Source organism: Phascolarctos cinereus, unplaced genomic scaffold, assembly GCF_003287225.1.
Source record: "Phascolarctos cinereus isolate Bilbo 61053 unplaced genomic scaffold, phaCin_HiC Scaffold_1;HRSCAF=81, whole genome shotgun sequence".
Classification (NCBI taxonomy): Eukaryota; Metazoa; Chordata; class Mammalia; order Diprotodontia; family Phascolarctidae; genus Phascolarctos; species Phascolarctos cinereus.
The window spans coordinates 58,421,135-58,436,442 of NW_027555514.1; the positions used below are offsets into that span (position 1 = coordinate 58,421,135).

General features: G+C 37.0%; 1 protein-coding gene across 1 annotated transcript in view; it reads right to left on the reverse strand.

The window, feature by feature from the left end:
* The window catches only part of NEBL (nebulette), a 148,999-nt gene that overhangs the window by 44,810 nt on the left and 88,881 nt on the right, over positions 1 to 15,308 (reverse strand). The window contains 7 exon segments of the mRNA XM_020966871.2: positions 3,279 to 3,371; positions 4,895 to 4,987; positions 9,518 to 9,564; positions 9,567 to 9,609; positions 11,396 to 11,500; positions 13,267 to 13,377; positions 13,588 to 13,698. Of these exon segments, the coding sequence (XP_020822530.1) occupies positions 3,279 to 3,371; positions 4,895 to 4,987; positions 9,518 to 9,564; positions 9,567 to 9,609; positions 11,396 to 11,500; positions 13,267 to 13,377; positions 13,588 to 13,698 (603 nt within the window).

Genomic DNA, 15,308 nt, shown 5'->3' on the forward strand with positions numbered 1-15,308 from the left:
TACAACAACTCTGGTGATAGGTGCTATTATCATGCCTCATTTTACAGATTAGGAAACTGAGGCTAAAAAAAGTTTTAAGTGACTCGTCTAGAAACACCCAGTAAGTGAACTAGAGTCTTCCTGATTGCTCATCCAGTGCATTATTCACTATGCCACAGTGGAGATCAATCAGTCAGTTGGCAAACAAGCATTTATTAAACACTTAGTATATGCCAGACACTGTGCTCACTACTGATACATAATACATGCATATATAGATGTATGCGAACACAATTCTAATTTTAAAACCTAAGTTTTTTTCCCCATATCTTATATAAATCAGTCAGATAGCTAGATGGTGGAGTAGATAGAGCACTGTACCTGGAGTCAGGAAGACTCATCTTTCTGAGTTCAAATCCAACCTCAGACACTTACTAGCTGTGTGACTCGGGGCAAGTCACTTAACCCCGTTTGCCCAGTTTCCTCACCCGTAAAGTGAGATGGAGAAGGAAGTGGCAAAACATTTTAGTATCTTTGCCAAGAAAACCCTAAATGGGATCATAAAGAGGGACATGACTGAAAATGACTGAACAACAATAATATAAATTATTTAACTCTAAAGTCGTCTCATTAATATAGCAAAGGATAGGGAACCTGCAGCCTCGAGGCCACATGTGGACTTCTAGGTCCTTGGGTGCAGCCTTTTGACTGAATTCAAGTTTTACAGAACAAATCCTCTTCTTAAGAGGATTTAGAGGGCCATATGAGGCCCTGAGGCCACAGGTTCCCCACTCCTGATGTAGACACACTGCTTAAACCACTCTGGCCTATCTGCCATTTTAAACTATTCCACTTTTACCAAAAGATAAATTTTTGATAAATTCCTCAAAGGTCAATACTGAAGAGAACGCAAACTCTATGAATAACATTAATGAAAATGCAAGGTAGCACATTTTAAAGGAAATGTTTAAAAGAAGCCATTGCAGTCAGATGGACAGAACAAAAGGACCTGGAATCAGCTGGTACCAGAACCAAGGTTTTCAGGTGAGCAATTTTTGAAAATCATTTCCTTTTCTAATATTTCCTTTCTCTTTGGCTCTTTTTGTCTTCATTTCTGTGTATTTCTCTGTCTCAGTCTCTTGTATGCATGTGTCTATCTCTTACTTATGAAGCTAATTCTCCTTGTCCTGACCTGTTTCATAGAAATAGGATCAAGATAAATGTTATGGTAAAAGCTGTAATTCAGATGTCATTCACATGCGTATTATCGGGAGGGAAAAGGCCATTGTGTGTCCTTGGGACAGTCTCACGTATAGGAGGGCCATATAATCTGGAAAGGACAAATATCTGAAGATCCAGTTAGAAGAAAAAAGTCCCATAGTGTTTTTGGTTTTTTGAAGGAAGGGGGAGATGATAGCTTTCAAGTATATGAAGGACTACCATGTTGAAGAGGGATTGGTCCTACAGGGCAGAATTAGGGGTAATAGGTAGACATTACTAAGAAGCAAATTGAAGCTGGATATAAAGAAAAAAATCTTAAGTATTTGATGTATCCAAAATTGGAATGGGCAGCCTTGGGAGATGGTACATTCTTCCTCAATGGAGACATCCAAGCCAAAATTAGACGACCAATTGTGGGGAACATTGCAGAGGGGATTCTTGGCCAACTACTTAGTGGGCTAGATGGCAATTTCCAACTGTCAGATTCTGGGATTCAATGATTTTATCTCCCCTTTTTTTGTGAAACTATTGATATATTCCTCCTATACTGCCTCTTGGACTAGTGAATTCTAAAGCTATTTTATTTGCCTTAAACTCTCCTCTTTCAAACTTCAAGCCATGCACTCTAATGCTAGTATACTGCATGGCTTGTTTGGTTTTTTTTAAGTCCATGTTCAAGCTGCACATCCCCTTCATGATTCCATACACTACTATCATGTCTCATCACCGCCCTGGCTCTTTAGAGAAAAACAAACTCTGATCTATTCTGGTCCATATTTAAAATCCCTCACTCTCCCTTAATAATTCTCATTAAGTTCTCAGTTCTAGGACCTGAACTGCACAGGATTCTCCAGCTGTGGATGGGCCATGGTTTTGCATTTGAATTTGCTTTCTTTTTCATTTGTCTAAACAGTATTCTTTGGGACTTAAGTCAATGTGGAAACACTTTCTCCAGAAAAGCTAAAAAATCAATTCTCCTATAAACACCTGATAGCAATGATTCTCTCTTCCATCCTGGTGTATTCCTCAATAATAACATTTAGATAGCACTTCATGGTTTGCAAAGCACTGTCCTCAGGACAACTCTTTGTGTAGGTAGTACAGGTATTGTTATCTTCACCTTATATAAAGAAACTGAGGCTCTGAGGGTTTGAGGATGGTTCATGATCACACAATACTAAGTGCCTGTAGATGGAATTTGATCCAGACCTAACTCCAAATCCAAAACTATTACATCACAACATTACCTCCAATCAAGAGAGATAGCGTGTATTTTACAATGCCAGGATGGCTGGGAAGTGCCACCACCTTGGGTACCCTCCCCTGGATCTTTATTCCTTAACCCTGACCCAGGCAGCCTAGAATCCATCCAGAACGTTTGACTGATTACAAAGCAAGGATAAGGTGGGAGTAACCAATTCTTTTCCTTCCAGTGAGTTGGAGGGCCACAGGACTCTACAGACCACTGCAATTATGATCTACTGGTGAACCTAAGAACCCCTGGGTCTTCCTATATGCCCCTGTACAAGGCTGTGTTAGCCTTGTAGACCTTTCCTTCTGCCCTCTAGCTGAACTTTCTTTTATGACTTGTCTCCTCCCACTAGAATGTGAGCTTCTTAGGAGCAAAGACTATCTTACTTTTCTTATTTGTATCTCCAATGCTGGGGCCATCTCCAGTCATCCCAATCTATACTTTGCCACTGGACCCAGACAGCTCCAGAGGAGAAAGTGAGGCTGGTGACCTTGCACAGCCCTCCCTCACTTAAATCCAATTCCCCTGCAAATCATGGCATCATCTTCCTGATGTCATGGTCCTCTTCAAGAACAAAGGGCAAACAGTAACAATCCCCAATATTTATCACAGTGCTTGGTACAGAATAGGTACTTAATACATATGTTATTTATTCATTCATTCATATCTAGTTCAGGTCCTCCTGGATGTAAAAGGAGAAAAAAGTAGAATCCAAAGTATCTAATGCCATTATAACCAAACCATCAGATTTGATCGCATTATCATTTTTTCAAAAAAAAAAATCTCTTTTTCTAAATTTTGAGCAAGAAAGTCTCAAACCACTCACCATGCTGAGATGCTCCTGGTTCTTTTTCACTCTCTCAATCTCTGGAGTCATGCAAACAGGGGTAGCTTTGTAGTTCTGCTCTCTATACTGAAGCTGAGAAACAGGGTACAAGACATTCAAGTATGCAAAATAAAAAATATAATGATACTTTAGTAAAGATAAAAGGAAAATATACATGGCTAGGGTTCATTAGTAAAATTTTCATTGGGACTTTATAGTAAATTCTCGCTAGCATTCTTATACACTTAATGTTTCTACTTGCTAGGCTTTTATTCGTCCTGACATTCCTGATTTCTCCTTTTTGGTTCCTACCCTATAAATTCCAGCTATCCAAGGGTTAATTCCCTGGATCTCATCCTATCAATGACAATATAAAAAAAAAAAAACCACTTTCTCACTTTCCGGAGTAACATCTAGTCATCTGCTACTTGCTATCTTCTTAATAATTCATTACTCCCTCATCATCTAACAACCACTTATCAAGTATCTGCTAGATGCAAAGAATCATGATAGCCCAGATTTTCACATGTAGCCCTGCCTCCTCAATGAGCAAGCAATCCAGTGGCACTCTCTCCTCCTTCTTAATGTATTGCCTGCAAAATTCTGCCTTTCAACAGCTTCATCGAGTGCCCTGACATTAGGGGACTTTTTCCTCTCCTCTCGGGCAAAGGGAGTTGTACTCTGTTGGAGGGATGCAACTTACCAACTTTTGGTGCATTTCCATTGTCACACCAAAATAATCCACAAAAGGAAAGAATGCTTAAGCACTCAAACATAAAACAGCGTGCTCCTTTTAAAAAAATTTATTCTATTTTTTCAATTTAATTTTAATTAACTTTTTTAATTTATGGAATTAAACAGCATGCTCTTGAAATTGGTATAGATTTTTTTAATAAAGCAAAGAATAGTGATAGATAAAATCCCATTAAAATAAATTGCATAAGGAATCCTTAATGCTTTCTTGAAGAGGGAATTTGTTTTTCACAGTTTTATTCAACAGGGGCCTGAGTCTAATGTTGGGACACACCTCAGGCTCCCTGCAACATGCTTTTAGCCCAATGTCATTCACTCTTCTTTCTTTCTGTAAATAAATGCACATGCGCATGTGCGCGCACACACACACATACACACCCCAATTCAGAAATTTAAGCAAGTTTCTAAGTCTCTGATGTTTGAGACAGGGAAAAGTTGATTTAACAAATGAAGTGAGGAATTATAGTGGCTACTGAATGGCTGAACGAAAGAACTCCCAATATTTTCCCCTTCCTCTCCTCTTCTGCACCCAAAGCACAATCAGGCACCCTCATTAGAGAAAATGACTATTTTGACTATTTCATGGATAGAAACCAGAATGAAAGTATTTCTGTGTAACCTCAGTCTGTTAAAAAAAAAAAAAGAACTACATAGAACAGCAAAGCATTATTACTACAGGCAATTCCAATGGAACATTTGTTTTTCCCCATAATAATTCACATTAAATACTTCCTAACTGACAAACCTCTTGCGTTCTAACACCCCTGTGAGAAGAATATTAAAAGTGCTATTATCCCCATTTTGCAGATGAGGGATTAAAGGCTCAGAAAGAAAAAAATACTTATAGTAATGGGATCACACACATCGCTGATGTTCTTCTGGTTTTCTTTAGCTCTCTTTAGCTCTGGAAGGTCTGAGATAGTCGTTGCCTGCTTTATTTCTTCTTTATATTTCACCTGTATAAGGAATGCAAAACATAATCTTGGGCTTTGGTGTTTTTTTTTTCCACCAAAGCAATGCCTAACAAATGTTTTCAAATTTTTCTTCCATTTTACTTGTTATTAAAAAGTTCATTTCCAAATATATGACAAATAAGTCCAAAACTGGCTGTAGATTTTCTGATGGTTCTAAAACTCCTTTCCCTATTCATTCAATTGTCTGCTCATTTATTTGTTTGTTTGTTTAAAGCTGGGTCTCCCTGTGTCATCCTAGCTAGAAGAGGCAGCAGTCACTCACTCACGGGCCTTATTACAACATAGATCCCCATGGAGACTTTAACCTCCTCTGTTTTTTCTAATCTCCACCAGCTCATTCCTCCTTAGGTACCCTGGTAACCCTCTACTGCTGGTCATTAATGACAGAATTAGTCAAGACACCTAACTGGCTTTAGCCAAATTGAAGTACAGAATTACCAAGACCAAGTAATCTACCAGTCTCAGCCTCCCCAGGAGCATGTGCATGTCATCATGCCTGGCAAAGCTTTTTTCTCTCAATGAATAAATGGACCTAGGTCTGGTTCCCTACTGCATATTTTAAGAGTTTTATCAGAATGAGTATGTAAAACAAACATATTTTTACAATTTTATCAGACGTTTTGATGTTCAGAAGCATTTGCAATGAGTGGATTTTTACATATTAAATAGGTAGAGCTATGAGCAATATCTTCCTTTTTGTACTTTTTACAAAATGTTGATAATATCTTTTTTTCCTGTAGAAAGGTAAGTTTTAAAATTAATCCGTATTTTCTATAGAAAAAGGAATGAGTTTCTTTGTTAATTTGTTGATATAGAAATAAGTAATCATGACAGGTTGAAAGGATCAAGGTCAAATTGAACTAGTTATGAATTTACTTAAACCTTGTCTGCATGAGCTATAGCACTCAGCATCAATATGAACCAAGCAAGGAAAAGGAAAAACCAATAAAATGTCTAGGGGAAAACAAGAGAAAATGGAACCATTTTTTTTAAGTACCAACAACCTCATATGCTATAGTCCTACATATAGCAAGCCAGGCCAAGACTATAAAGGGAATAAGATACCTTTTCTCACTTGAACAAGTATATATTCACATTACCAAAGGCATCAGTAGGTACCCATAAGCCCAGCTTTAACTCCATTCAAGAAAACGTCCTCCCCTCCTGCAATTAATTCAATAATAATAGCTAGCATTTATAACAATGTCTATTATGTGCCAGGCATTGTGCTAAGCACTTCACAAATATTATCTCATTCTGTCCTCATGGCAACCTGGGAGGTAGGTGCTATCATTAGCCTCATTTTACAGTTGAGGAAACTGAGGCAAACAGAGGTTAAGTGACTTGTCCAAGATCACATGCAGTGTCTGAGGTCAGATTTTATTACGATTTTCCTGAGTCCAGGCCCAGCCCTTTTTCCATTGCAATACCCATTTGCCTCTATTCAGAATGAGATTAAGGAGACTGGTTACAGTTTGATACACATTTATGCATGAGATGAGAGGTTGGCTATAAACCTGCATAATGACCTCATTCACCATCACATCATGCGGTATTTTAGTTATGTCTAAAGCCCATGGAAGATGAGATAAGAGATAACATGAATGAGAAAAAGGGGATACTGTATTTGTAACAAATTATAAGCTGGATTTGACGGGGGGGTGTGGAAATTTACCAAAGATCTAACTGAAGCCAAAACTCTTTAGAAACCACTGGGGACCATTTAGAATAATTGAGGCTGGAATTCAGGTCCTGACATGGTTCGAAGGTTTTTCTGGAATAATGCATCTACAGGAATACCTACAGATGTAATATTACCAAAAGACCAAAATTAGGCCCAAAACCAAAACAATTCATTTTGGAGGCTCATAGAGCCTGGTTAGCTAGCCATAAAGTTCACAGAATAGTTCTTAACTGAGAAACCTTGATGATTTAAAAGACTGTCTACCCCAGAGGTAGAAACTGTCGAGACCTTTCAATATTAGAGAATCATATCTTGGCTTCACATATCTTGTTAATCTCGATAGGGTAACTTTTCCATTTGAATACCAAGCCAGAGTTTATGGGAAGAGCCCAGAGAAAAAGATGTAGGACTTGATTACTCCATGCCATGAGATCCAGTATAAAAGATAATGTCCCATTTGGTGTGGTTTTTCTTAGATTATAAACCAAATATCATTTAAAATAATCACTTTGGTGCTTCATTGTGCTCATCAAAATAACAGACATATTTCATATACACACACACACATACACACATCATGTGGATGCTGAAACTTGTTAGTGAGAAGGAAGGCTTAAAATATTCTGACATAATAGGTAGATGTGCACATTTTTAATATGCATAGAGGCAACATAACATAGTGGAATGAGTACTGGGCTTGTAGTGAGGATAACTGTTTCAAACCTCATCTCTGACACTTCATGGCTACCTAACCTTAGAGGTAGCACACAGAGATAACCTCTATGGTCCTCTGACAACTCTGGCAACTGTCGGTTGCAGATATGTGTTAATGAGGGCCTAATAAGTGCTGAATATTTTTTTTCATTCATTGCACTCATGCATTCCTTATGCTAATGAAATCAAGATCCTTCACCTATATTTAAATATTTTAGAAAAAATTGACCTCGAGTGTTTCTGCCTTTTCTCTTACAGCGACTTATTTTATTCATCCTTAGTCTTCTGCTCCAGCTCTCCCTCCTTATAAACTGGATAGAAGCCAATGGCAAACTAGTGCTACATCAGACAGACACCAGGTCTTTCACTACGCTTGCCTGTTCCTACTAGGCATCCAACTGATGTCTCCCTAAGGAATATTAGTTTGTTTGACAGATGATTTATCCCTCTGTTATTCCAATTATTTGTATGTGATGGTTCATTTCTGGAGCAGTTTTACTCTTCTCTTACACTGTCCTTCCTAGTCTCGCCTCTTAATGCCTGAGCACCTCCATCATTCTTATCCTAGGAGGTCACAGAAAGACTAACAATCTCTACACTCAATCTTGTAGCAGATTTATTGGAACAGTTTGAAACTGGACACACCAAGGGAGTTCCTACAAGCCACCTGTGCTCTAAAGGTATTTATAGCCTGAGTATGTATATTGGGAGATACAGTTTAGGAAGGTAGGACAAAGGAATCATTAAAGAGCTTTAAGATTATTACCAGTACCAGTAATAATAAGGACAACAACAATGATCATAATCACAATAAATACTAGAAATAGAGACTGGACCTTGCAGTTTCATTGATAGAAAAAACTCCACTTATGCAAGTTGTCATCTTCTCTGCAAATACAGAATTAAAGTCACCAGAGTATGTGAAGGTTAAGTGAGTGGCCCAGGCTTCTGCAACAGGTATCTGTCAGAGGTGATACTTAAGCTCTCTGAGGTTGGCTCTCTCATTTTATATAGCAGGACTTTTTACTTTTCTATGTGAAACTAAACATATAAAAGAAGACCCAGAAATAGTTGGAAATTTTTAACTGCCATTCATTGTAAAATGCTACATGGAACATAAAGATTACTATCACTGCAAACATCTTTTTTTCTCCTTCTTTTCAAAAGGAAATGAGATGGGAGTCAGTTGAAGAGGGGAGGACATGTTTGTCTGGACATAAATTCTCAATGTCATAACTCCCTCCCCACAGAGGAAGCATGGAAATATCACTATAACTTGGAGTCTTTTTTTTTTTAGGCAATTGGGGTGAAATGACTTGCCCAGGGTCACACAGCTAGTAAGTGTCAAGTGTTTGGTCTGAGGCCAGATTTGAACTCAGGTCCTCCTGACTTCAGGGCCGGTGCTGTATCCACTGTGCCACCTAGCTGCCCTTATAACTTGGAGTCTTTGAGGGATGCCTGGGCCAACCACAGCTTATGAGACTATCCTGTGATTGATCTGAGGAAGGTTTTGAACTCTGGTCTTCCTCACTCCAAAACTGGTCTTCTATCTACTATGCCACACTGCCTCTCAAAAGAGAGCAAAACTGCTTGTTGCTTTTTCTTTTGAGGAAAAAGCCATGACAAGTACATCTAGAAAATGTCAATGTCATAATAAAGAGAAGGAATTTTTCTTGCAAAATTTAAGTCACAAGATAATGCAAACAAATAAATGCTTAGGCCTTTAATTCATTCTTTAGATGGAATCTTTCTTTTCCCCTCCCAAGCAGTTGTATTGCTATTGAAATTCCTCCTCATGTTGCAAAAGAGTCAACGTGGCTAAAATTCTGTTCTGAAAGATGAAATCTCATCCTAAATTTCATTACAGTGTTATTACAATGATATTTCTTATGTACTAGGAGATATCAGAATGAAACATTGCCTTAGGTTCAAAGGGAGCAACACTACATAGCTTTCGTACCAAGTGCTCGACCTGAAATGTGATGAAGAAACATTTAAATGAAGCATAGGATAATTTTTAGACCAATCTGTTTAGTAAACATTCTGAAGGCATTTATCTGGCTGTTTGCTTTAAAAAAAAAAAAAAAGGATAACTGATTCTGCTGAGAACTTACTGAACTAATATTCTGCTGATTTTTCTTAACTCGTTCCATCTCTGGGTCTCTTTTACAGCTGTGCCAGCTCCCACTCCTTTCTTATAAAACACCTTTATTACAAGAGAAGAAAAAATAACTATCAGCCTATTAAGATTTCAAGTCCTTAGACCAATTTTCCTAAAAGAAAGGTAATCTTCCATATCTTACAATAGTGTAAATAGAGTTCCAACTTAAAATCCCATCATTTTATTTTCACGAATCAATGAAATTATCAAGTATATGAGCAAAAGTTCAGTTTAATTTCCATATCCCTCCCTTCTAGCCTTCAAGCCAAATCCACAGATAAACTCTCACATCAGCCTCACACTTCAGTACTATTAAAACATGACTCAGATTATAACTATTTGCAACTGATTTTCTCCAATGAGAAAAAAGTCAAATCAGGTCCTCTGTTCATAAAGACCAGGCATGTTTATAAAGATACTTGGAGGAAATCTAAACCTATACCATAAAAACTCAGCAAACTGTTATTAGCCATTTTTCTGAAATAGCATGAAATTCAAAACAACTCTCATTCCCCAGCCAAACAGCTACTTTACTAATCTTTAAATTAAAGTTTACATAAATCAAACCTAATTAATCCAAAGTCTATTTTTCCTAACTTTCCACCTCCTCCTGAATCCTCTCTTCCCATCACCCCCACCTTTAATCCTCCATAGAAATATGGAACAATGCAACAAAGGCATATGTGCATAGCAAAATTATTCCCCCTTGTGCCATGTCTGAGATTTCAGAGCTTACTGGCAGTACAGAGGGAAGGACATTTCAACTACAGTAGAAGTTGTCTCTGGAAGCTTCCATTTCATAGAGCCTGGTCAAGTCTAAGATATTTCCCTTTCCCTTCTCCTCTCAGAGTCCTGGCATCCAAAAGGATTTTTTTTTTTTTAGGTAACTGAGCTCTGCTTGTATCTCCTCTGTAAAGGTAGCATGCAACCAGTGCATTTCTGAGTACACACATATGAGTGCGCCAGGATCAGTGTTGGGAATTTGCCAATTGATTAGAAAGAAGAAAATACTTCAGAAGTCCGTGAAATTAACACTCTTGATGACGATGAATATTTGCTTAACTGGATAACCTTAAAATCAACAAAATGTTAAGATCTGAAAGGTACTTCAGAGGTCTAGTTCAACACCTTCATTTCACCAATGAGGAAACGGAGGCTTAGAGAAACTGAGTGATTACTGCATTTCTACTATCACAAGTAATAGCTGTTTGAAAGAATAAGTGGGCCCTGCATAATGTTGTCCTGCCCTATGCTGTTTTATAACAGTATTATCAGTGCTTTATGACCAACCCCATCGTAACACCTTGAAACCTTGTCATAATGGTACTGGGCAGTAAAGAACCTGACCGTAATCCAGTAAGCACTTGAGGCCCTGAGGCACTAACTGTTGCTGTATGGTTTAGAAGATATGTAAAAATTTTACACTGACATAGTTCCTGGTATCCCCTCATTTCACCCAATGGCGCGCTGTTTGCAAGATTATTTTACAGTATGGGGGGAATTCCTATAGCACAAGGTTTGTATTTTTTATATTTTTGTGAGTGTCATAGACCTCTGTGATATTGTGGGGAGGTTTACGGACTCCTCTCAGAATAATATTTGTAAATAACTGATGGAAATGCTTTATTTTAATTAGAGGTTAATTTTTTTTCTCCTCCAAGATCCCTTGAAATCTATCCAAGGGGATCATCTAGGTACTACAGGTTAACAACTCCTGCTATGGCTAGTAGGACTTTGCCAGAAAAATTAAATAAATTAATGAATAACAAAAGATCAAAAGGCAAAAATGTACCTTCCTTGTTAAAAGTAACATGGAATGCTTTCTACTCACCATGCTGATGTTTTTCTGGGCCGTCTTGATTCTCTGTATTTCAGGAGTATCTGCCACTGATGAATACTTAGTCAGCATTTTTTCTGCTTCACCTTTGTATTTTTTCTTTTATTAAAAAAGTAGAAACATTTAAAATTAATATGATGTTGACATCCCCAAATCTACTTTGATATGTGGCCATTATATTCCAAAGCACCTCTTGTCATAAAATAAAGTTAAAGGTCTACATGTTTAATGTCATCTTTATTCTCCAAAAAGTCTCACTGGTCATCTAACTGAGGACAAACATCTTTGGTAGGGTGGGGTTTGTAGGTATTCCCTTGGTAGGTATTCCCTACAAGGTTCCCTTGTAGGTATTCTAGAATAATTCTTGTCCTTTATCCCCAAATCTGAAATCATAAGCAGTGAGGTCTCTCAGACCTAGCCATCACTCTAGATAATTTAAGGACATGAGGCTGGAAAATGACATGACTTTAGACACCAATGTCCTCTTCCTTAAGGTTTTAAGAGAAGATGGGAAAGACAATTGTTTAAAGGCAAAAAACCTTGTGCATCTCAGGAATTACACTATGTCTCTTCATTCCTTGATCCATTTTAAAGAGAGAGCTTTCAGGTATTGATGACAGTGGTTAGATGGTAAAGAGAGCAATCCAAAGGAGTCAAAGAAATAAGACAAACAAGTTTTAGAAAGAACAAGACCAATGGAAATAAATAAAACTGTAAATGAAAGTCTGATATGTTTATCATTAATATTATTTCAGCTCTCTAGGTGCACTGATGTAACCTGCTTAAGGCAAGGTACCATTGTGAATTATAACTGAATAAATTTCCTTAAGAATCAATAGTGTAGTAAAAACCAGAAATCTGGTACAACTCAGCATTGTCTTGAGGTTGTAACCTTTCTCTGCAAACTCAAAATGTATAATCTCCAATGACTTCAGCTCTGCAAATGTCAATAGAGTCAACTGCTATTTTTTCACATGCCAAAATGATTCATCGAGAGTTATTCATAAGCCTTGGGGAGGACCCTTGTCCCATCCCTGCATCCACCTAATGGGTAAAGAATTGATACTCTCTCTGGACACAGCTTCCTTTGGTTTCAGAAACTGAAACTGGAATTTTGTCTACTGACAGTTTAGTGATATTCTGTCTACAAGAAACTGGCAATTAAGCTACTTAAAAAGTCACCTCTCATGGACTTATAGAAAGAAACACTATTTCTATCTCCTCTATTTTCTGCTAGATTGTATACCATAGCAAGTTTATTTGCTACAGATATAGCATCAAACCAGCTGGGTTATTATGGCGTTTATCCATAATCATGTCCCCTTCATTAAAAATTAAACAAAGACGGTGATGAGAACAATGGATATTAAAGCAACAAGGTAAACGTAACTTTTTTAAAGTACAAAAAGAAACACAGCAAAGGGATCAAATAAAACCATGGGGGCTCCAGCATTCAGCCTTAATCCAATTTCTGCTATTTATATGGTCCCACAATGACTCGAAATGAAAGTAGATGGTAGAGTAGGGTACTGCAAAGAACACTGGCTTTAGAGTCAAAGGACCCAGGCTCAAATCCCACTTCCTTCCTTACTGCCTGTGGGATTCTGGGTAAATTATCAAACCTTTCCAGGCCCCAGTTTGGGTTGGAAAGAGCTGGACTCCATGGCTTCTAAGGTCCCTTCCAGCCCTTGGCCCTATGACCTAAGCCAGTATGTTAATGCAAGCAATTGCAAGTGGCCTTCCTGGCCATTATGGAATGATCATTGTTCATGAAGTGGAATTTGTAGTTGGGGAGGGGAGAGAACACACAAAGACAGATGGGTCATTAGAACACGTAACACTCAACACTTTCATGTCTGGCCAACCTGGCTGTAAATTTCAGACGCTCTCTTGGCTCGCAGCATATCAGGGATATCCATGCTCACTTGCATTCCTTTCCCTTTAATTTCATTTTCCAGATCTCTCTTGTATTCTTTCTAAGAGGTCAGAAGGGAGTTTGAAGATCTTGGGTTAGTGTCCATTTGGAAGAATAACTGTTATGATATATACATTCGATTTCTGCTCATACTTGTTTAACCAACTTAGCCCATTGGAATAGATCCAATGCTGAGATTTCCTATTTTATTGCTAAGTACGTACAGGTTTATTCAACTTACAAAATTTTCTTTTTTTTCTCCTTTACTTACCTGGCTTGCCATTTCAGATGCTTTCTTAGCACGCTGGATATCAAGAGTATCAGTGCCCACCTGCATCCCTTTGCCTTTAATTTCTGTCTCCAGATCTCTTTTATATTCTTTCTGTGAAAAACAAAAGGCATAAAGCTTTTAATTTAAAAAAAGAAGAAAGAAGAAAACCAAGTTATTAGCATCTAAAATGAAAAGAGTGAATGCACCACTAATGGAGATGAAATTAAAATAATTATTAGGAGCTATCTTGTCCAATGATATGCCAGTAAAACTGATAATCTAAGTAAAATTGATTTTTACAAAAATGTAAACTGCCCAGATTAATAGAAGAAATTGAATGCTTAACTATGTCTTAGAAAAAGAAATTGAACAAGCCATTAATGAGCTCCCTAAGAAAAAAATCCCCAGGACCTGATGGATTCATTAATGAATTCCACCAAACATTTAAGAAACAATTAATCACAATACTACATAAACTCTGAGAAAATAAGGAGTCCTACCAAATTCTTCTTATGATACAATTATGGTTTTGATACCTAAACTAGAAAGAGCAAAAAGAGAGAAGGAAAACTATATACCAATTTTCTTAATGAATACTGATGCAAAAAATTTAAATGAAATACTAACAAGAAGATTACAGATATACGTCACAAATGTTATACACTATTACCAGGTAGGATTTATATTAGGAACATAGGATTGCTTCAACATTAGGAAAACTATCAACATAACTGATATGAGTAACTACACAAAATATGAGTATCTCAAAAGATGCAAAAAAATGCTTTTGACAAAATATAAAACTGAGTCCTATTAAAAACATTAGAAAACATAGGAAAAAAGGGAGGTTTCCTTAAAGTGATAAGTAGTATCTATCTAAAACCTTTAGCAAGCACTGTCAATAATGGGGATAGGCTAAAAGCCTTCCCAATAAGATCAGGGGCCAAGCAAGGATGCCCATTATCACCACTATCCAATATTGTACTAGAAATGTTAGCTATAGCAATAAAAGAAAAGAAATTGAAGGAATTCAAATAGGAAATAATGAAACAAAATTATCACTCTCTGCTGATGATGTGATGATATATTTGAAAATCCTAAAGAATCAACTAAAAAAACTACTTGAAATAATTAACAACTTTAGCAAAGTTGCAGCATATAAAATAAACTCACATGAATCATCAGCATTTCTATACATTTACCAACAAAAGTCCAGCAGCAAGAGATAGAAAGAGAAATTCCTTTTAAAATACCTTTAGACAATATAAAATATTTGGCAGTCAACCTGCTAAGATAAACCCAGGAATTTTATGAACACAATTACAAAACATTTTTACACAAATAAAATCAGATCTAAACAATTGGAAAAATAGTAATTGCTCATGGGTAGTTAGTTGCAGCCAATATAATAAAAATTACAATTCTAACTAAATTAATTTACTTATTCAATGCCACACCAATCAAACTACCAACATATTATTTTACAGAGCTTGAAAAAATCAGAACAAAATTCATCTGGAAAATAAAAGGTCAAGAATATCAAGGAATTAATAAAAACAAAGGTATGGCTAGCCATACCAGATTTCAAACTGTATTATAAAGTGGTAATCATCAAAACTATCTGGTACTGTCTAAGAAATTGAGCAGTGGATCAGTGGAATAGGTTAGGTACACAAGACACAGTAGTAAATGATCATAGTAATCTAGCGTTTGATAAACCC